At 38.6% G+C, this 23,930-nt stretch overlaps 2 protein-coding genes across 5 annotated transcripts in view; both read right to left on the bottom strand.

Annotated features, from left to right (window-relative positions):
• The window catches only part of LOC135237959 (B-cell receptor CD22-like), a 174,649-nt gene extending 174,013 nt beyond the window's left edge, over nucleotides 1–636 (bottom strand). Inside the window, exon 1 of one of the 2 annotated variants that reach the window (XM_064305563.1) lies at nucleotides 26–636. In XM_064305563.1, the coding sequence (XP_064161633.1) occupies nucleotides 26–491 (466 nt within the window). In that variant the 5' untranslated portion in view covers nucleotides 492–636. The remainder of the gene's footprint in view (nucleotides 1–25) is intronic. The other variant, XM_064305555.1, reaches the window with a different exon arrangement.
• A 3,126-nt stretch (nucleotides 637–3,762) lies between these two features.
• Nucleotides 3,763–23,674, bottom strand: LOC135238094 (B-cell receptor CD22-like). Of its 3 annotated transcripts, none has more exons than XR_010325018.1 (9): nucleotides 23,232–23,674; nucleotides 12,031–12,263; nucleotides 11,710–11,928; nucleotides 10,641–10,898; nucleotides 10,130–10,384; nucleotides 9,517–9,789; nucleotides 7,266–7,314; nucleotides 5,504–6,744; nucleotides 3,763–4,445 (listed from the first exon to the last, which is right to left on the bottom strand). XR_010325018.1 is itself a non-coding variant. In XM_064305771.1 (9 exons), exons 3-9 carry the CDS (start codon nucleotides 11,765–11,767, stop codon nucleotides 7,534–7,536), a joined length of 1,038 nt encoding a protein of 345 aa, XP_064161841.1. In that variant the 5' UTR covers nucleotides 11,768–11,928; nucleotides 12,031–12,263; nucleotides 23,232–23,674; the 3' UTR covers nucleotides 7,364–7,533. The 3 variants fall into 3 exon arrangements, 2 of the variants coding, with proteins under 2 accessions (XP_064161841.1, XP_064161846.1); XM_064305771.1 differs by lacking the exons at nucleotides 3,763–4,445; nucleotides 5,504–6,744; nucleotides 7,266–7,314 and adding exons at nucleotides 7,364–7,637; nucleotides 7,876–7,906; nucleotides 8,769–8,827; XM_064305776.1 differs by lacking the exons at nucleotides 3,763–4,445; nucleotides 5,504–6,744; nucleotides 7,266–7,314 and adding an exon at nucleotides 8,769–9,046.
• Nucleotides 23,675–23,930: the final 256 nt, after the last annotated feature.

Raw genomic sequence — 23,930 nt, 5'->3', positions numbered from 1 at the left:
GTATATAAAGCAAGTTTAGAATTACCTGTAACTGTCAATGAGACTCCAGGCTGACCAGTATATTTTCCATGTTGGCTGTCAGTCAGGAACTTGAAGCGATATATTGCTGAATCGCTTTCTTTCAGTTGCTTTATTCTGAAAGCGCAGTCATTGTTCTTATTCCCCAGGTACTCCACACGGTGAGAGTACTCTGCATTCTGGGACAGGTCCTCAGGCTCCTGTGGCTCATTCCAGTGAATAAACCATAATGTTTTCTGCACTGGGCCAGATGTGGGATATGAGTAAGTGCAGCTCATGTCAACTGAAGACCCCTTTAAGGCACAGATTCTCTCAGGGGTGTAAGTCACTCCCCATCCCCTCTGGCTCAGAACACCTGAAAAATACAAACACACACGCACACACACACACATGCACACGCACACACACACACACACACACACACACACGCACAAACACACACGCATACACACACACAAATTTAAAACACACATGTGTTGGCAACATGACAGATAAGGGATTCAATTAACAAAACTTTAAAACTACTGCACCTAACTTATATAGTACATCAATAATTGTACATGTGGAGCCCTGGATATGTTCTGGAGGGGGGGTGAAATCTGTGGTTGGTTTTGTTGATATAATTTCAGACCTTCCCATAATATATATATATATATATATATATATATTATATCTCAGTGATATAAGAATTTGCAGGTTCAAATGAATTAACTGCATTATCTTTTGTCCCTCTGTTAGCTATTTTAATACTAACTGACATCAGTAGATGGCAGTAGTCGCCAATAAATGTGAGATTTGCAGGTACAGGAAGTCTTGCTTAGTAGCTAGCTTTGTTAAAAAGTAGCATTATGCCAAGCAAGTTAAGAGCGAGTGTCTGCATACACTGTCAGCTGAAAACTGTTGTGTTTTGCTAACAGTGAAAATGAACTGCTTTTATCAAAATATGTGGCACCAAAATACTTTTTCGCCATTCTAAGAATGCAACTTGCACAGTCAACAGCTCCGATCATTTTGTAAAGCCACAGATATTTATATCATGCCTCTGTCTCAGTTTTAAAGCTGAGTGTGAAGAGGAACATCTTATAAGTTCTCTCTTTTGCCCTTCTCTCTTCAGATGAGAAATGTTGCACTACTCTAAACTAATGTACTGTAGAATATAATTTTATAGATATTATATACATTCCTTAAAGCAATTTAAATGTATTCAATTTTGCTGCTGATTGAGATAATGAAGGGAGACTAATAATTGGGAACACATGCAGATAAATGCTGTATATGTTGAAGACTGAAATATCAGAACTACATTTGGAAAAAAAAAAAACACAAACAATTTACCTGACACAGAGAGGACGATTACCAACAAGGTATTGAAGAGCATGGCTGCATCAGATTGATAATATTCATCCAAATGCACATATACAGGTCTTGATTATTATTTACACTGTAAAAATGAAAGAAACATACACTGTCAGAGTATTCTATTTATTCACATAAATACTGCACAAGACTAACAAATATTACACAAGACTAATAAATACTACACAAGCGCACACAGTGAGTTAAGGTGCTGCTAATGTCCATAAATGTTCAGGCTTTGATGAAGAGCTCACACAGATGCAAGACAGCAGAGACTCAGACAGCCTTTTACTTGATGAATGTTATTTGTATGGAAGAAACAGCGATAATATCTACCTAGATAATACATTTTATTTTCATATTTGATTCCAGTTTTTTCTTCTTTCACTCCAAAATACTGTGAGGTAATTTTGACTAAATGAAATAATATGATAATGCACTTACCAGGAGAGAATTCTGGTCTAGCCTCAGTGGTTTGCTAATGTGCCATTAGTATTAAACAGCCTTACAGACAGAGCAGTGTGCCTGAATATGATCGGAAATAAAATGCTTCACACTAAATATAAAAGTAGAATGTGTTACAGATCTGACTCACTTCCTGAAGTTGATACTCGTTTTAGATTTTATCGGATACAAGCGTTCGAATAAAATATACAGATTCGTTCTCTTTGTGTCTGGACTGGACCAGTAGTGCCTTTTCAAAAAGACCTGGTAATTCTCATTTCTTTGCCCCCACTGTATTATTGAAATTCAGATGTCAATAATTTTGTTCATTTTTGCATATTACGCTTATAAAATAAACATAACTACTGTGTTTACAAAAATTATTCCGGATTACAACACAAAGTGATGCTAAGATCTGAGGCTTTGCCGATTCCAATACATCCATCAATCCATTCATTATCTATACCCGCTTATCCTGAGCTGGAGCTGGTGCTGGAGCCTATCCAAGCATGCATTGGGCGAGAGGCAGGAATACACTCTGGACAGGCTTCCAATCTATCGCAGGGAACACACACCATTCACTCACACATTCATACCTATGGGCAATTTAGAGTCTCCAATTTGCCTATTTGCATGTTTTTGGACCGTGGGGGGCAACCAGAGTACCCGGAGGTACATGCAAACTCCAGACAGAAAAGACCCAAACAGAGATTTTAACCCTGTGCCTTCTTGCTGTGAAGCGACAGTGCTACCCACTGCACCACCGTGCCACCCCTATTCCAATACATGTACAGTAGAGGTTAAACTAAAAGTGACTGTAAAAGGCGTGATAGGCATCAGGCACAATTAAACAATCAGGAGCCCTATACAAAATCCATTATTTTTATAATTCCTTTTAGTAAAAGATCTTCCAGGAAATTGATTTGAAATGTACATTCAAGACTCATCTATTTTAATAATTGCCCCATCTACAGGTATATTAAATGTATTGAATCCATCTATCCCTTCTAGGTAAATTTTACTGCCACAAACATCATGCTTTACCATTGCTACCATATGTAGCTCAGTCGTGTTAATGTTTCATGCATCGGATTTTTGACATTAAGCTGGAACATCAACAAAACGCTGCTGTAGCTTAGCCTATAACCCTCTTATTAACATAAAGATTGCACACACTGTACTTTCACAGAAGATGAAAGGAGTGGACAGGCTGTGGATGGAGCTGCCTAATTTCAGACGAGTGCCACCCTGACCACAGACAGTGGAGGAAGTTAAAATGCCGCTCACTTCGTGCAGCCTGTACTATTCTTTATTTCATTTCACATCTCAGTTCAGTGTCCGGTGGTGCAGCGCTGTTTCTGTGGTTGATGTTCTTGTGACCTTTTTGAACTTTGGTTTTGCTTTGACTGTTATACAGTCCTTCATGCACATAATTCGTTGCATTTCAATGCTGATATTTCATGAAGATGATTTTTACTACATACAACCTATTGTATAGTATTATTATAGTATCTTTCACAGAGATGAACTTGATCCCCACATGTGAACTAAATGGAATGCAGGCAAAACATGATGGCCATATGAAGAAAATAATGATAATATTTCTCAGAACAGAGGTTTGAGGTTCACAGTGCTTTACAATGCTCAAATAATCCATAATACATTGATACACATAATAAAACAGTGTATGTAAAGAAAAGAAATAAAAATCTGCATTCTTTCAAATATCTAAACAGACAGAAACTTGGGCTCAATACAACAAGGCAATGTAAAATTAAGTACTAAAACACTGTTTTAAAAAAATCTAGGACCTTACCTTTAAAAGTGACTTGAGTTTGGAGATTATAATCTGCACAGACTATAATAAAATAAGAGACTGTAATATCTTCAGAGGAGGAGACGCACACACACACACACACACACACACACACACACACACACACATTTTCAAGTATAAAATTTAGTTTCACAAAAGATTAAATGATGGCAAAATCTATCATTTTACTCAGGAATAGAGCACACCAGTAAATGCAGTTCATTTACAGTTCTGCCCATGTCATGAAGCCAAAGAAATCTATTAATCTCTGTTGCAGAGCTGAGCATAAACAGGAACTTAAGATCAATCATTTGTTTTACATTTCACAGCAGATGTGTGGTAAAAACAAATGTAAAAAGATTCTGCTCAGCCTAGAATCTCTAAACCAAATTCAAATTCAAAATAACTTTATCTGTTAGGAACTTAATTTGTGTAAAAGCGTCAGTGCATACTCAGCACATAACCGGACAAACGACAAACACAGATAAGACAACATACAAGTGTAGCTTAAAACAGTTTAAGATGTCCGCCAATAGGGCATCTAAACAACGTATGTGATCTTGTATTTAAGATTTAGGTTCCAATTTCCTGTAACATATGTCTTAAATTTTTTGCTTTCCCAGTCTAATGAGTTAAACAGGTTATATCAAATCATAGTAATTCTAAATAGATTTTAGCTTCTGATAGATATTGTAACCTCTGTAAACTGGCATTAATAAGCAGAACTGAAGTAACTAAATTGTTTACCTGAGGCAGAGAGAAGGGCTTACAAAAATACTGTTGAGTTTGTTTGGGGCATGGCTGCATCGGCCTGAACATACATATAAAAATCATAACTTATATTATTGCCTTTTGTTTTTTAAGCCATAACCAAAATTCCACAAAAAAAATCATTGATATTCAGCGTTTAACAGAAAACATGGAAAGTAATAAAAGAAAGAGTTACTTTCAGTATGCAATTATATATATATATATATATATATATATATATATATATTTTTTTTTTTTACATAATTTTAATTTTAAGAAAGCTAATTTACTGTTTTAACGAATGCTGTGCATGTTTTTCCCACTGGTCACATAACCACCTTTCAGCAGTGAGAGAGACTGATCTCCATTAGGATCACTAGATTAGCACAGAATAAAGCACTCGCTGTAATCCATAGATCAGAGAACAACACTGTACTTAAATTTCTCCACTGTTTAAAAAAATGCAATGAATATAAGTGTGCAAAAATCAAAGATGTCTTCTCTCAACTTCTATCAAGGCACTCTACTGAATCATATACATTATGTTACAACTCAATGAAAAAATGTGTTAACAGCCATTAAGAATAAAACAGGGCTAAATCATGCACTTACGCTGGTAGAGGAGGTGTGATCTTAACGGTTTTCAAACTGTCTGAAACGGCCCTGCTGACAGGCTCATATTTCTGAACATGGCAGACTGACTGTGATGAATACGAAGCTTTAAGAATAATTGTTTCTATTTGTAAATACTATTTCATTTTACTTTAACCAGGAGAGTCTCGTTGAGATTCAAAATCTCTTTTTCAAGAGTGCCCTGGCCAAGACAGGTAGCAGCTCATGCAGTTTAACATGGTTGCAGAATGACAATATAAAATCAAATTATATGCAACAAAGATTATTTTACAAGAATGTAACTTCACTGAGTAACTTGACATATTGGTACACAATAATGAATATAAAAACATTAAAGAGCTACATGAGCATCACAGCTGTGTAAAATGTGTTAACAGTAGTTTAAAACCCAGAAAAAAGACGGAACCATGTTCCAATGCGAATGACAATATTTTGCTTCTGTAGCCTAGCCTATAACCCCCAGATCAACATAAAGATTGCACTTACTTTCGCAGAAGATATAAGGAGCGGACAGGTGTAGTTATCTTTGTGAAAGTATCACGGCTCTGGGGCCTCAAAGCGGGTACTGTGAGGTGCCCCTGCTTGGCTCTTTTGTGCAGAGGAGTAGCGGGCGCGGCTGTGGGTGAAGCTGCCTAATTTCAGACGAGAGCCACCCTGACCAAAGACAGTTAAAGCGCTGCTCACTTCCTGCAGCCTGTTCCATTCTTTATTTTATTCCTCATCTCAGTTCAGTTGGGGTGGAGCAGCGCTGTTTCTGTGGTTGATGTTCATGTGACCTTTTAGAACTTTGGTTTGGCTTTGCCTGTTATACAGTCCTTCATGCACATAATTAGTTTCATTTCAATGCTTATACTTCATGAAGATGACTTTTACTACATACAGCCGATTGGATTATTCTATCTTTCACATTTCACAGAAATGAAATAGATGCCCACACATGAATAAAATGGAATTTATATGAATATTATTTAATTTGTTTATTTTAGTTTATTTTATTTTATTGTTTTTTGGGGGGGGCGGCGTTTGCAGGCAAAACATGATGGCCATATAAAGAAAATAATGATAATCTTTATCAAAACAGAGGTTCAAGGTTCACAGTGCTATACAATGCTCAAATAAATCATAATATATTGATAGACATAATAAAACAATGTATGTAAAGAAAACAAACACAAAGATGCATTATTTCAAACAGCTAACCAGACAGAAAGTAAAAATGGGGTCAATACAACAAGGCAATGTAAAGTGTAAAGCTAAAACACTGTTTTAAAAGATGTTGGACCTTGCTTTTAAAAGTTACCTGAGTTTGGAGATTACAATCTGCATTAATCTGCATCATAATCTTCCCATTCAATGTGAGAGAGTACATGTGCATGTACATGAGCTATGAGCGTGTGTGTAACAGGGTTATATAAACGTGTAACGGTGTCACAGGAGCATGTATGCAGCAGGGTTACATGAACATGCATGTTGCAGCAGGGTTCCAGTACTTTGGGAAAAATCCAACACCAGCAGCTCTTTATAAATTGGATAATCTAGCAGAAACAGACAGCAGTTCTGTAAAGTTAAAGACAAAAAGAGACTCTTTCACCCTGATCTCCACCATTTCTCATTCTCTGCAGATTCTCTCCTCTGTGTGTGTTAATCCCACACTGAGGCCTCGCCAGCTCTCTGAAACACAGAGTTTGTGTCGCTGGCTGCGTTTGTCACTCTCTGAAGGCTCTGCTCTGAGGTGAGACACAGGAAGAGACTCAGTCACACATAAGTGCGCCTCCAGTTGCACTGTTAAAAGGGAACCAGAGTGGCCACATAGCCCTTTGCATTCCCTATCCACTCTGTTGTCCCCGAGAACGGATTCCTCTGTTGACTTGGTGGATTATATATCTCAGAATCACTTGAAGAATTTACATTACAGAAGTATATTTTTCACATGTCAAAAAATCATACTAAATAATATCCACAGATACAATTGCAACATATTGAGAGTTAAGTGGGGAATATTCCTCAATAGTTTTAACCAATAAAAATAAGGAGGAAGTCTGAAATTGACTGCATCACACAGTGATGAACTGGATGAACTGTAACTTGCCTGGTGTGTATCTGTGCTTTGTGTCTTCTGCCCAGCACAGACCTGCTGACTTTGTAGTTTCATAAAAATACAGCATGTACACAGAACTGTCCTTTGCTTTTCTGAACGGCTGGTACGGTTATAATGGTGAGAATATCCAGGTGGGAACTTGTTACTTACAGTACGAGAGCGTCTGCTCCTCCGTCTCTCTCTGTTGGTGCTCTTCTTCCTGCTGAAAAGTGGGGAGGGGGGGTGAGTAACAGACCTTCAGGAGCTGTGGATCAGCCACCCCAGACGACATTCTGTCATAACATTCCTACCTGCTCCTCTGAATTCAACGGCAAATTAGTAAAAATACTGCATATCTCTCTGATATCTAATGGTGAATTTCTATAATCATGTCTTCTCAGTGATGATTGGCACCCAGATGCTTTTGCATTGCAAACATTTACCTTGTGCACACCATGACAGTAAAGAGTGCAAAAGCCACGGAGATTCCAACAACTGTCCATACGAGCACAACCCTCCATACAAGTGCTGTCCTATCTCCTGCTATAAATAAACAGATATAGCATTTCAATTTACATTTATATAGCAGAGACTTTAATCCAGAGTTGTGTAAAATAAGTGCATGCATAAATGTAGAAAGGTCAATGCAACACTCAGAAAATCAATGAAATCACTGTTAAATACGAGTTAGGTGCAAGCGATTTATAACGGATACTGACACAGGAACAATCACCCTTCTTCAAAACAATAGAGGTGTTACTGTACATTACGTGTTACTCACCTTTTATATTGTCTGACACAGAAGTAGAGGTCTGAGCTCCATGTGTGAGGGCGGGGAAGGGTGAAGACCAGGCGCGACCAAACAGGGGATCTCTAAGTTACCAAAGGGCACTCCAGTAACCACTGAGTCTCGTGAGAGACGAAATAAGAAGGGGGTGCTATACTCCTAGGGGACGTATCCCAAATAATGAATAATAAACCCCTAAACGGGTAACTGAGGAAGAAGGAGTATATAAGGAAAAATAAAGGAACAGGGAAATGAGAAATGAAAAATAAACAACTTCGACCCGAAGCTGAGAAAAAGAAAATGCCTTTTCAAAAACAAACAGAAGATGTTCTGAGGCCAACTAAAACCAGGTGGAAAACTGGTTAGTAAGAGGCAGAAAGGTGTGTGCCGCGAAGGTGACACAATAACCCCTTTAAACCGCCAACCTCAGAATCGGGACAAATACTGTCCGAATACCTTTTTCCCAAAAACAAAAACAAACTCAAGACTGAATTCTTTTTAAATTCCTTGGTTCCTAAGATCCTTACACCTTGCTCAGAAACGCGACAGAGAACTGGCTAGAGCAAAACACGTTACACTCAAGCACCGTTCCACTGCCTACTGACGCTTTAAATACCCAGCCACAGGTGTGGCTGGTAATCAGCGGAAGATGTGAGCAACCCACAGGTGAAACAGATCAGAGGTAACCCTGCAGGAATGCACGTTCATGTTCAAGCAGGAACAATCCTCCCACAGGAACCAAAAATAACGATTAGCCGAGTGGCTAATCTGCAAGCTCGAACTAATCGTCCCCACACACCAAAATAACGATTAGCCGAGTGGCTAATCGGAATGCTAACCACTGAGCCGGTGCAGGCACAGAAAAATGATCTACCCGGCACAGAAACCGTGACACCATGAGTGTTCTGAGCCAAGCAGTATTGCTGTGCTCTGCTCCAGGATGGCACTAGACATAAAGTTTGATTATAAAATGTTTATTTTATCTCCGTATGAATACATTGATATAAGTTGGAAAAGTATCAGGACAGTGATACAATTTTTGTTGTTTTCTGTACTCCAGCAGATTGAAAAATTTGGGGGCATTCACATCCATAACGGATGATCCGATGTATAAAGTACTGCCCTTTTTATAAATAGTCCCAATACCTTGTGTTCTTGGGAGCATCTGAAATCAATAGAAAAATGTTTTACATTTTTTATTTTATTTAATTATTAATTTTAAAGTTTATAATGGAGCTGAAATCTCACACTGTGTGTCATTTCCCCCTGTGTCATGAACTGGATATACTGTAGCTTTTTTAGGGTTCTGGTAAATGTCACCAGATAGACAAGTTTCAATAGTGACAGCAGTATTCAGACATAATCATTTTTAGCATGTTCATTAAAAATGATAACTTAATTTTGTTAAAGTTCAACTGCTACATGTGATACTATTTTTCTTTGTGCAAATGCAAAATGACTACAGGCTTGACAGATGTAAGACATGTCAGTGTGATCAGGCTCATCATTCTCCTCCACTGGCCAGTGTGACTGCTTTACTCAGTGTCTTACTGCTGTGTAGTTACCCAAAGACACTCAAGAGATACTGACTCTCTGCTCTGTGTGTCTGAAGCTGAGATGCATTGATTTCCTCACACTGCACATCAAGACGCTTAGGAGGAGATCTGTTTGTCCCAATCCCATTCTCTGCCTGACAGGTGTATTCTCCTGCATCCTGCAGTGTGATGTTTTTAATGGTGTAACTGTCCTCTGGAACTCCTGTCTCTGAGGATACAGCTCTGTTATTCTTAAACCAGGTGTATCTCTGCACTGGTGGGTTGGCATCACTGCTGCAGGTCAGAGTCACTGAACTGCCCTCCGCTATTTCACCAGAGGGGCTCACTGATAATAAGATGCTCTTAGGAAGATCTGAAAGAGGAAATAACAGGTCCTGCAATTTTATATAGATCTCACACTTACCTCAGTTAAAGTATGTTTCCTTTTCCTCATTGTTTCCAATATGTCATTTTGTTTGACTGCTATTATTGCAATGACATCTTTCTTTCAATTTTTAGAATGAACTTAATCCGATATTGTTTCTAAACATAATAACTTCCATTTCCTAATCATTATCTGCAGGTTGCTCTTCTGCCCAGTTCTCATGTCTTTTATCGGTACATTAAAGTACAACTGCATCACCGCTTTTCAAAATTAGTAACAAATGACACTCAGTAAAGTTAAATGTATGAGTTTGTCCTTAAATACTCACAGAGAGTCACTGCTGGGGACGGGAGATTCTCATGGCCTCTTACTGCACAGGAGTAGCTGCCTGCATCTCCACTGCTGGCTTTGATCTGAAAGTAGTTATGATTTTCATATTTCTGGGCGGTGTTTTGTAGTGATTGTCCATTCTTATACCAGATGAATGTTTGGCTGCCAGTCAGGTCAGTGCAGGTGATTTTACAGGTTAATGTCACCCTCAGTCCCTCACTGACTGTGCTAGATTTAATTTCAACCTTTACACCTGAGTGAGAAGAAGAAATACAATACCACAATATACTGAGTTATTCAACTAAATTCTACATTGTACAGAACCCACAATAAATGTATGAATGCATATTACTGTAAATGGTCCAGTTTTTCATTTCAATTAAAGATTGAAGTCAACTGAGACCCCAAAATTTCCATCTGTCTCATAATGGAATGCTTGTTCTCTCAGAAGAATTAGTTCTTGTGCATAAATTAATGTAAAACACACAAATGTGACCTCAAACACTCACATCTCACACTGAGAGTCACGGCGGGGGAAACAAGATGCTGAGTGCCTCTTACAGCACAGGAGTATCTGCCCGTATCTCCACTCCTGGCTGTGAACTTTATATATGACTGGTAGAACCTGTAGTAGTCAGTCAGAAGCTGCTCATTGTTGTACCAAATGAAGCTGTTGCTCTCAGTCAGGTGAGTGCAGGTTGCTCTACAGGTCAGTTCCACTGTCTCTCCCCCTGACACTGTGTCAGAATTTACATCCACCTTCAAACCTGAGTGGGTTAAAAAGAGAAAACAGAATGTAACTCAACACACTTCTATTCTACATTAGAAAATCCAGCTAGGTGATAAAAATGATTTTTGTAACGGACATAATGTGCACTAATTATATCAATAACACAAGGAAACATGAGCAGAAAGTTTATGGTCACTAGGAGGATTAGGGCCATGCATTGCTTGTAAAAAAAGGGTGATACCGCCATCTACAGGGCATTGTCATCTCATCTCATAAAAAACACATTTTCAGTGTACAAAAATTCCAAGTTACTCTCACATACAATGCACTGTCTATAAGTCATTCATTCAAACTGGCTAAAATCTTGGCTGTCATCTAAACTTACTATTCATAAAAATGACGCCAAGTCTACTGCTGTAACTACATACTCATTATATATATATATCATGCTACACTAAGTGCACTCCACGAAATTAAAGAAGCTGTATTCCAAAGCAATGCTGCGCAATGTTTTCTTAACAAAGAAAGCACATGACAATTCAGACATGTCTGCGTCTTTTATCATCTGGCAATGTAGCACCTTACGCCTTTGCACTATACAGAGATGTACAATGTTGTGCTTGGACAGCATGGTTGGACAGGCCAATCCTCTTCCTGGGCTTTGTAAAATCCGTCGGTTGTCATTCCGTTTTAAATTACTAACGCTGGTTTTGCGATAGGGGATGAATACCGCATGGGGGCCCCCTGGTGGCCACGGGGGCCCTAAGCAGCCGCTTAATTCGCTTATGCCTCGGGCCGGCCCTGCATGCATTATTTCCCAGTAAAACAGAAGGTGGGCAGACACTCACATTTCACATTGACTGCAGGGGAAGTCACCCCTCCTGTAGCACAGGAGTAGCGATCCATATCGTCAGTGCTCGCTAAATTGAGGGAGTATTTATTTTGATAGGGGACAACTTTTCCATTCTTGTACCAGGTAAAGGTTTGGCTGCCACTCAAAGTGCAGGTGCTGCTACAGGTCAGTGTTACACTCTGTGCCTCATTCTCTGTCACTTTCACCTGAAGACCTGCACACAAGAATCAACATGATAAAAAGACCATTATGTGCCTATTAAAAAATGATTAGGAGTACTGCCAGTTAATCGTATAAAAAGCAAGTTTAGAATTACCTATAACTGTCAATGAGACTCCAGAATGACCAGTATATTTTCCACCATAAAGGTCGTCAGGAACTTGAAGCGATATATTGCTGAATCAGTTTCTCTCAGTTGGTTTATTCTGAAAGTGCAGTCATTGTTCTGATTCCCCAGGTACTCCACACGGTCAGAGTATTCTGGGTCCTGGGACAGGTCCTCAGGCTCCTGTGGCTTGTTCCAGTGAATAAACCAGAATGTTTCCTGCACTGTGTGAGATGTGGGATATGAGTAAGTGCAGCACATGTCTACTGAAGACCTCTTTAAGGCACAGATTATCTCAGGGGTGTAAGACACTCCCCATCCCCTCTGGCTCAGAACACCTGAAAAATACACACACACACACCCACGCACACACACACACACACACACATGCACATATATACATACACACACACACACACACACACACACACATGCACACGCATACACACACACACACGACACATATAACATCACACACACACACACGCACACATATGCAATGACACACACACACACACACATTCACGCATGCAAACACTCACACACACAAACACACTGCTCAGAAATCCTTTAAAACACAGATGTGTTGGCAACATGACAGCTAAGGGATACAATTAACAAAACCTTAAAACAAGTGCACCTAACTTCTCCAAAACTATGGAACATCAATAATTGTACTTGTATTTCAATACTAATTTATGTCAGTAGATGGCAGTAGCCTCCGATCAATGTGAGATTCGCAGGTGCAGGAAGTCTTGCTTAGTAGCTAGCTTTGCTAGAATGTAGTAGCAAACCAAGCTAGTTATGAGCGAGTGTCTGCGTATACCGTCGGCTGAAAACTGTTATGTTTTGCTTGCAGTGAAAACAAACTGCTTTCATTTAAACGTGCCACAGATATTTATATCATGCCTCTGTCTCAGTTTCAATGCTGAGTATGAAGAGGAACTTCATCTTATCAGTTTTATCTTATATCCCCTCTCTTCTCAGATAAGCGATGTTGCACTACTCTAAACTAACGTACTGTAGAACATTATTTTATATTAAATATACATTCTTTAATGCATTTTAACTGCATTCACTTTTGTTGCTTCTGATTGAGTTTATGAAGGGAGACTAATGAATAGGAACACATGCTGATAAATACTGTATATGTAGACATTTGGGGAAAAAACACACAAACAATGTACCTGACACAGAGAGAATGATTACCAACAAGGTATTGAAGAGCATGTCTGCATCAGATTGAAAATATTTATCCAAATACACATATACAGGTCTTGATTATTATTTACACTGTGAAAATGAACAGTAGAAATAGAGACTCTCTGAGTATTCTATTTATTAGCAAAAATACCAGACTAACAAATACTACACAAACGCACACAGTGAGTGTGTGCTGCTAATGTCCCTAAATACTCCCTTTTTTATGAAGAGCTCACACAGTCCAGACAGCAAAGACTCAGATGGGATGTTACTTGACAATTGATATTTATATGGAAGAAACAGCAAGCATTTCTAGTCTGAAAATACATTTTATTTTTGATTTATCCAGTTCAATCTTCTTGCACCACAAAATATTGTGATATAGTTTTGATTAAATGAAATAATATGATAATGCACTTACCAGGAGAGAGTACTGATTTGGCCTCAGTGCTTTGCTAATGAGCCATTAGTATTAAACAGCCTTACAGACAGAGCAGTGTGGCTGAATGTGACTGCAAAGGAAGTGCTTCACACTAAATATAAAAGTAGAATGTGCTGTTGCAGAACTGACTCACTTCCCCTTTTTTCCTAAAAGTCATGCACATTTGAGATTTTATCAGAAAAACGGTTGAAGAAAATGAACACAGTCGTTTGCTTTGTGTCTGGACTGGACCAGTAGTGCCTTTTAAAAAAGACTGGGTAATTCTCATTTCTCACGCCCCACTGTGTCATTGAAATTGAGATAAATGAAGATTTAAATATCAATATCAATGAGAACGGCTGCTCTTCATCAGAATCATTTGTAACTATGTTTATGTTTGCATATTACGCTTATGAAATAAACATAACAATTATGTTTACAAAAATGATTCCAGATATTAATCATTCTGACATAAATGGAGTAATGAAGGCAAACTTTGCATTTTTAAGCATTCCTGAATACGCATGCCCTTGCAGACAGATATAATCACACACACACACACACACACACACACACTTTCATGTGCACGCATGCGCATAAATAAGCACATGTATCAATTTAGCAGAGACCTTTCTTCCATTCACAGATGTCAAAATAACAGTCATTGTTTCTGTTTTCAAAATATAGATATATGTCAGTACATCTGTGTCTAGCAAAATGACCATTATATTCATGAGATATAAAAAAGCAATAACGAATAAAAATATGCTTCCAGCTGCATGTGCATGACTGAACTGAAACATCTGTGACTGCATTGGCAAAGTGCACTAAAGCTACCAGCAGTAAGCTAGTTAGTTAACTAGTTATCTACTAGTTATCTGCTAACTGTTGCTAAGGCCTGAGGCTTGGCCTATTCCAGTACATGTACAGTATAATCAGTCTGTAAAATCAGCAGAGATTAATTTTAATGAGACTGTAAAAGGTGTGATAGGCATCAGGCACAGGTAAACACACATACTTCAGGAGCCCCATGCAAAATCCATTACCTAAACCAGATTATTTAATTCAGTTTAGTAAAAGATCTTGCAAGAAATTGATCTGAAACGCTCATACAGGACTCATATACTGCAGTAATAGTGCCATCTACAGGCAGACAAAATGCACTGCATTCATCTCTCCTCCTGAGGTTAATTTCACTGCCACAAACAGCAAGTGTGACCTACATGAATCTGGGTGTTACAGATTCTTTTTTTTTCTTTTCTTTTTTTTCAGTTTTTTAAAGATATTTTATATATATATATATATATTAGCCTTTTCTCATTTGGAAATCCTGCAGACCCTGTGAGATGTTTTTTTTTAAAGGTCAGAGGGTCAAAGGCCCATTTAGTGCTGTACCTGCACATGTTCTATTCCATCAACAGAACTCAGGGGGTAACACCTACAGTACATGGTCTACTCACAAAATTCTTCAAGCATATGTTTTTTTGTTTGTTTCATTGAATGATTGGTTAAAAAATTAATGGTACGCTCTAACGTTTCGTTAGCAACAAACCAAAAAAAATAAATGAACACTATGAATGTGAAGAACAAATTTAAATTATGTGAGTTTACACTCTACACGGGATCAGTTCAGTAATAAGCATAATATAATCACAAAATGTGCACAAGAATGTCTGTAATAGTAAATGTTATACAAGTATTAATAAAAATAATAATAATAATCTTTGAATTACATATAAAGCCCATTTCTCCAGTACATTTGGCCAACGAATACATTCAGCAATGATAATGGCTTTCAGTCACCAACATCATGATAATACTTTGTGTACAATATGAAGACATGAGCTGTTATGCATGTAAATTTTGATAGAATGCCAAAGGAATGATCCATTCTGAGTACATCTTTGCAGACTCCAATAACCACAGTCATCCTGGTCATGTGACAAAGGCACAGTCATGTGACCTGAGTTCATGAGGAGAGTTTATGTTCACTGGTTTTAATAAATACTCTAAAATGTATCATCCAGTGAAGGAAATTTTTGGTTCATACCGCCTTACTTTGCAGACAATCTGTTGTTCAAGAAAAAACTCAGAAAATGCTCACACATTCAAAAGAAATGTCCAAATTTACACTGAATAACCAGCATTGGTCCACAGTTTATGAAGCAAGATATCTTCCTGGTTTATTTTCACATGTCCAGTTTTCGAAGTGTGCTGTAGAGAACACAGTCTTCCTTTACGGATGGGGCTGGTGACCTGCATGGAGAAAACAGCGCATTTAGACTCTATTAAAGTCACAGACATTCTCATTCTCATTTAAGTCAATCCTGCCTGAGCCTTTATCACATTTAGACACACCTTGCAACATGAAGCACAAGCAGAAGCTTTAGCCACAGAACAGTTATCTGGAATTTTGGAAAACATTACATCACTGTGATGTCACACAGCAAGGAGATGAAAAGAGAAGAAAGTTGACAAGCAGAACAAACCAAATGATGAATCTAGATCAGCGGAACATCCAGTCCTCGTGTTACCACGTTCTTCTTTTTGACCAGGCAGAGAAGTTCTTAGCAAAGCAGCAGCGAGAGATTACAACATTTTAAAATACTTGAACTGGGCTTTGGGACTGCAACAAACAAATAACCAAAATATAGAATTAGTGTGCATCAAGGCAACACCAGGTCCTACAAACACATAAATATATAAACTGTTACAGATGTACTGAGAAGTACTGGAATCTCAGAAATGCTCATTTGTATTTTTGTTTCCAGGGTTTGTTTTGTACATGCTTACATGACCAAGTGTTATGGATGCACATTTTTTGGCTACCATTCATTTCTAATATTGTACACGCTGATGTAAATGTCACACATCTACTATGGTTAGAATCTAAATACTTCTTTGTGTTTTTGTTTCCAACATAAATCACAGCACAACAATCTCAGCTCTCCCCAGTGAGACACTCTGGTCTATCCAGTGAGACACTCTGGTCTATCCAGTGAGACGCTCTGGTTGCGGGTGTTAGCGGGCTGAACAGAGGAGTAGAGGGGAACTTCACCGTCGTCTGTGTCCGTATCCTATGTTCCAGTGTGACTCATTGCCATCCTTGAGACGTTGACATAAATATGATTTTTATTCCCCTGCAGGGTAAAGAAAAGAGGCAGGAGAAGGTTGGGAAAGTTCCACAGAAAGTACCTGTTCATTTCAGTGAGCTCCTCAGAGCTGGAGTGAGCTACTCGTCCCCATTAACTCCAAAACATGCATTTAACCTGATATAAAAAAATCAGCTAATGAATCAGTGTTTCATTTTCAAATAAATGCCATCAGCAGTTCAATATCGACTGAACCAGACATACTTAAAAACATACAGACAAACTTAATACACTTAATACGATTTCTTGTCTCTATCATGACCTGTTTTATAGTGGGTTTTCATAAAATTTTGGAAAGATTGTATACTGAAGTACTCCTTTTATTCCAAAGCATATATTTGCAATAACCAATAGCAATAAACCACCATCACAACAATAATCTGTGTGTATTTATTCATTGGAAACAGCTGAATACAACGCATACAGTACAAGTCACTCTCCCTGGCTCTCTATGTAATGCACAGATTATTACATACGCATAAGCAGTATTGTACTGTGTAACGTTACTGTCACATACTGCAACCCCTTTTGAGAAACCTAAACTGTCCTTTACAGGGGAATACACATAATTAACTCCTGAAATATTTCCATTAAGCATGTCAACACACATAAAAGATCATAACCTCATACTGTAAATCTGTACATAATCTAATAAACCTTCAAGGTCACATGGCACACACTGCTATGCTTTCTACTTATTTGTAAGAAAGGTTTATTTATTTATTTAGGATCCTCATTAGCAATACACAGGTGCTATATAAATAAATAAATCATGTCTCACGATTACTGTTATAAAGCATTGTGAGTATTAATCAATCTTCATAACTCTAATTATACTGTACTATGGGCAAATTTTAATGTATTATAAGTATATAATGCATTATAGACAGGCATTATAAACAGGGTTAACCACATTTTCGTTTTTTGCTTAAAAAATGCATTATGCATTATCAAAATTATGTTACATTCGTAGATAAATACATGTATGCACATATGCAGACTGATTCCATTATCTCACCTGCCTGTCCCCTTCTGTCTCATTTGTTGATTTTCTCCTCCTGATTATTCAGAGAAGAAAGAAAAATAAAAAGTAAAATCTACCTTCAGACAAATCTTTAAACAGCCCCCTCTTGTATAAACAGCATTTTGCTTTTGTTTGAATGATGTGTATTGCTGAGGCAATAGTGCCCATATATGTGTATATTTTTATTATTCAGATGTCATTTGGTTACAGGAAATGATCCTGAGTTATAAGAGGTTTTTTCCTGGCCAGTAAATATAGTTCTGCTTTATTCAAACCATCACTGGAGCTCATGGGCAAATTGATGCGCTTGACAAGACTTTGTTATGGTCTGTAACTGTCCACATGATTCATATTAAGACCAAGCTTTAAGGTGATTCTGTTACCACATCATACAGGTTTGATAACATAATTGGGACACTAAAACGCATCAGCCAGAGTTTATAAAATTGGCATCTCAATAAAACAAAATGTCTAATAATGCAGTGGTCTAAGCACTAATCAGACATTGGGGGGGGGAGTATGGCGTCAGCATGATGTAACGTAGCTAATGCTTGACAAAAACATTCCACAAAAATGTACACTTGTTTTAAACTATGAGTCTAAATCAGACATGCAGTAATTCACACTGGAGTGACTACAGACCGACTCATTTACAACCACATACCTCAGGCACACACCCAGAAACACAAGAGCCAAAATTTCAGCCACTCCCACGATCAGTGACTGACCTCCTAAGCAAAGTCAGAGAGATGTAGCCCTGTCAGTTATGATATAGCAGTGTTCATTTCACAACGTCCCTCACCAATGTCTGTAAGGTGAAAGTTTTTAAATGCATTAATACACCCATCTGTGCTTATCTTTACTAGAACGTATTGTATATATGAATTTTAAGCAACATGTGCATGGTGACACTTTTTGTGACACTGCTCTATCATCTATTGTGATCCATTTCAGATCGTAGCCTCTGTATCATGATCAGCATTGCTTTGTAGCCTCTGGATCATAATCAGTATCACATAAAATATTGTATCAAATATGTTTTGGTCCTACCTTGCACTGTGACCAGTACAGCAGAAGCATTCTGAGCTCCAAGTCTGTTCTGTGCCTCACAGTAGTACTGTCCTCTGTTCCAGTATCTAAAGTTAGAAAAGATCAAACTCTGTCCAGATCCTGCCTGCCGGACTCCAGTGTCATTCTTCTTAAACCAGGTGTAGTTCTGCACTGGTGGGTTGGCATCACTGCTGCAGGTCAGAGTCACTGAACTGCCCTCCACTATTTCACCAGAAGGGCTCACTGATACTGAGACACTCTTCCAAGCATCTGAAAGATAACAGGTCATTTTTTAAAGTTGATCACCTGCATGTGGTACCTTATTTGTCCTTTGCAAACTCAAAATGACTATACGTTTTACCTAAGACATGTCAGTATTATCAGACTCATCACTGTATGATAATGTAATTATATCTGATTTCTCCTCCACTGGCCAGTGTGACTGCTTTACTCAGTGTCTTACTGCTGTGAAGTTACCCAAAGACACTCAGGAGATGCTGACTCTCTGCTCTGTGTGTCTGAAGCTGAGATGCACTGATATACTCACACTGCACATCAAGACGTTTAGCAGGAGATCTTTCTGTCCCAATACTATTCTGTGCCTCACAGTAGTATTCTCCTGCATCCTGCAGTGTCATGCTTTCAATGGTGTAACTGAATCCTCTCCATGTAAGTTCGGCTCTATTATTCTTATACCAGGTGTATCTCTGCACTGGTGGGTTGGCATCGCTGCACCAGAGGGGCTCACTGATACTAAGGTGTTCTTAGGAGGATCTGAAAGAGAAAAGAACACGTCCTGCAGTTTTATATAGATGTCACACTTACTCAGCTCAGTTATAGAAAACCCACAGTGGGTTCACAACCTCAGTTCTTCCAGCATTTCAGGCTTAACATACAGAAATGAAGAGCCACAAATATGGCACATCACTAGATTTACATATACAATGTACAGTATAGATTTAACAAAGTATATACTATACTGTGACTACACTACTACATTACTCTATAATATAAACATATGTACATAACATATATCACACTGTTTTACGTCATATTATTTAATGATATCACCCAGCAGTAAATCAAAGTGTATGTTCTACTCATTTTTAGATTAACAAACAGGCCACAGCTTTCAGACATATGAGCATAGGCTATTTTCAGGGAAGATGCTGCCCATCCAAGCCATTCAAAATGACAGTACAGAATTACTCACACAGCACTTTGAGATTTATATGAGGAGATCTGTCTGTCCCAATCACATTCTCTGCCTCACAATAGTATTCTCCTGCATCCCCGGATTTGATTTTATTAATGGTATAACTCCGTTTTAATGCTCTCAATGAGGATAAAGCTCTATCATTCTTATACCAGGTGTATCTCTGCACTGGTGGGTTGGCATCGCTGCTGCAGGTCAGAGTCACTGAACTGCCCTCCACTATTTCACCAGAGGGGCTCACTGATACTGAGATGCTCGTGTGACGATCTGAAAGAGGGAACAATAATTTGTAGTTTCATGTGAAATTTAAACCTGACTCAGGCAGACATAGTGTTTTCAAATCATTGCATCATAGCATGTGTTCAGGTATTGAAATTTCATCCAGTGCTTTAGTGTCAGTACATTTACATGAAGCATAGAGTAATCTGTACAATTTAGTGGGAAATTATGGCTGAAATATTTCAAATTTGTGAGATTTGAAGAATTTTGAAAATCACAAATATTGACGACCACACAAGTTTGTCTAGCACTCACAAATCACATTTAGAGCCACTGCAGGGGAATGAAGCTCATAGCCTTTTACAGCACAAGAGTATCTGCCTGCATCTTCACTGCTGGCTGTGAACTGGTGACTCTGATCAGTGAAGGGCAGAGGAGATCAGAATCAGAATCAGAATCAGAATCAGAATCAGAATCGAATTTATTGCCAAGTACATTTACACATACGAGGAATTTGCTTTGGTCAACACACCGAGGCAGCCATCTGCGGCGCCAACTTATTAGATGAGAAATGAGAGAACAGGAGGAAGGAGGAGGAAGAAAAACAGTCCTTTCAATGAAACGAGAGGGCACTCGTTTCATTGAAACGAAGAAAAACCTCAGCACATAGCAACATCATAAAAACATTACAAACATTACAAACATTACAACAAAAACTCGAAGACTTGCACATGTGGTAGGGGGTAGGGTTCGGAAGTGTCGCAGCACAGACACTGGGGGAGCGCGCAGCCGCTCAGGCGCAGCGCATCAACCCTCAGCAGACTGCACTGTAACGGGGGAGGGAGGGGGGGTGGGAGCCAAGAAGGCGTTGAGTAGGAGGTGGTGTGTGTGTTATCTTCATGTGCGTGTGTGTGTAAGTCCATGGACTTCATCTCCACCACAGTCACAGATCCGTCCCTGTACCAGATGAAGGCTGGGCTGCCAGTCAGAGTGCAGGTGGTGCTACAGGTCAGATTCACACTCTGTCCCTCTGTCACTGTGCCAGGATTCACCATCACCTGTAGGTCTGCAGATAGAAAATTAAACCTGTAAACAAGCTTCCAGTCATACTTGTGGGAGGAGAATCCTCTGAGTTTATAGCATAAAATATTTACCAGTAACTGCCAATGTGACACCAGGTTCTCCATTAGAATTTCCACAATCAAAGTCAGTCTGGAACCTGAATCGGTATGTTCCAGAATCAGTTTCACTCAGTTGTTTTATTCTAAAAGTGCAGTCACTGTTCTTATTCCCCAGGTACTCCACACGGTGAGAGTACTCTGGATGCTGGGACAGGTCCTCAGACACCTGTTTCCTGTTCCAGTCATAAATAACCCAGAATGTTTCCTGCACTGTGTGAGATGTGGGATATGAGTAAGTGCAGCTCATGTCTACTGAAGACCCCTTTAAGGCACATATTCTCTCAGGGGTGTAAGTCACTCCCCATCCCATCTGGCTCAGAACACCTGAAAAATACAAACACACACACACACACATACATACACACACACGCACACACACAAATACACACACACACACACACACACACACACACACAAATTTAAAACACAGATGTGTTGGCAACATGACAGATAAGGGATTCAATTAACAATACTTTAAAACTACTGCACCTAACTTTTATAGTACATCAATAATTGTACATGTGGAGCCCTTGATATGTTCTGGAGGCAGGGTGATATCTGTGGTTGGTTTTGTTGATATAAATTCGGACCTTCCCATAATATATATATATATATATATATTGCTGTTTTTTCAGTGATATAAGAATTTGCAGGTTCAAACGAATTAACTGCATAATCTTTTGTCCCTCTGTTAGCTATTTTAATACTAACTGACATCGGTAGATGGCAGTAGCTGCCAATAAATGTGAGATTCGCAGGTACAGGAAGTCTTGTTTAGTAGCTAGCATTGTTAAAAAGTATCATTATGCTAAGCAAGTTAAGAGCGAGTGTTTGGGTACACTCTTGGCTGAAAACTGTTATGTTTTGCTAACAGTGAAAATGAACTTCTTTTATTAAAATATGTGGCACAAAAATACTTTTTCACCATTCTAAGAATGCAACATGCACAGTCAACAGCTCCGATCATTTTGTAAAGCCACAGATATTTATATCATGCCTCTGTCTCAGTTTTAAAGCTGAGTGTGAAGAGGAACTTCTTATAAGTTCTCTCTTTCCCCCTCTCTCTTCAGATGAAAAACGTTGCACTACTTTAATCTAGTGTACTGTAGAATATAATTTTATAGAAATTATATACATTCCTTAAAGCAATTTAAATGTATTCACTTTTGCTGCTGATTGAGATAATGAAGGGAGACTAATAATTAGGAACACATGCGGATAAATGATGTGTATGTTGAAGACTGAAACATCAGAACTACATTTGGAAAAAAAAAACACAAACAATTTACCTGACACAGAGAGAACGATTACCAACAAGGTATTGAAGAGCATGCTGCATCAAATTGATAATATTCATCCAAATACACATATACAGGTCTTGATTATTATTTACACTGTGAAAATGAACAGTAGAAATAGAGACTCTCAGAGTATTCTATTTATTAGCAAAAATACCAGACTAACAAATACTACACAAGAGCACACAGTGAGTTTGTGCTGCTAATGTCCCTAAATACTCCTTTTTTATGAAGAGCTCACACAGTCCAGACAGCAAAGACTCAGACAGGATGTTACTTGACAATTGATATTTGTATGGAAGAAACAGCAATCATTTCTAGTCTGAAAATACATTTTATTTTTTGATTTATCCCAGTTCAATCTTCTTGCACCACAAAATATTGTGACATAGTTTTGATTAAATGAAATGATATGATAATGCACTTACCAGGAGAGAGTTCTGGTCTGGCCTCAGTGCTTTGCTAATGAGCCATTAGTATAAAACAGCCTTACAGACAGAGCAGTGTGGCTGAATGTGACTGTGAAGAAAGTGCTTCACATTAAATATAAAAGTAGAATGTGCTGTTGCAGAACTGACTCACTTCCCCTTTTCATCCTAGAAGTCATACACATTTTAGATTTTATCAGACAAAAACAACTGAAGAAAATAAACACAGTCGTTTGCTTTGTGTCTGGACTGGACCAGTAGTGCCTTTTCAAAAAGACTGGGTAATTCTCATTTCTCACCCCCCACTGTTTTATTGAAATTGAAATTTTAATATTAATAACAATGTGAACGGCTGCTCTTCATCAGAATCATTTGTAATTATGTTTATGTTTGCATATTACGCTTATAAAATAAACATAACAATTATGTTTGCACTCCCCACCAACACACAAAGCTGGCAACCTCCTAGACCTGGTCATCCTGAGGAATTGCTCCTCCTCCGATCCCACCGTGACCCCTCTGCACCAGTCTGACCACCACTTCATTTCCTTCTCCCTCCCTCTTGCTCCCCTCCCTCCCTCCCCTCCATCCACTCCTACTGTCATGGTTCGCCGTAACCTCCGCTCCCTCTCTCCCTCCTCTCTCGCTTCTAGTGTCACTGCTTCACTCCCCCCTCTTGAATCCTTCTCCAACCTTCCC

Source organism: Anguilla rostrata, chromosome 1, assembly GCF_018555375.3.
Source record: "Anguilla rostrata isolate EN2019 chromosome 1, ASM1855537v3, whole genome shotgun sequence".
In the NCBI taxonomy this organism is placed as follows: domain Eukaryota; kingdom Metazoa; phylum Chordata; class Actinopteri; order Anguilliformes; family Anguillidae; genus Anguilla; species Anguilla rostrata.
Note: the sequence above shows the minus strand (reverse complement) of the source record. Positions and strands in the feature narration are given on the sequence as shown.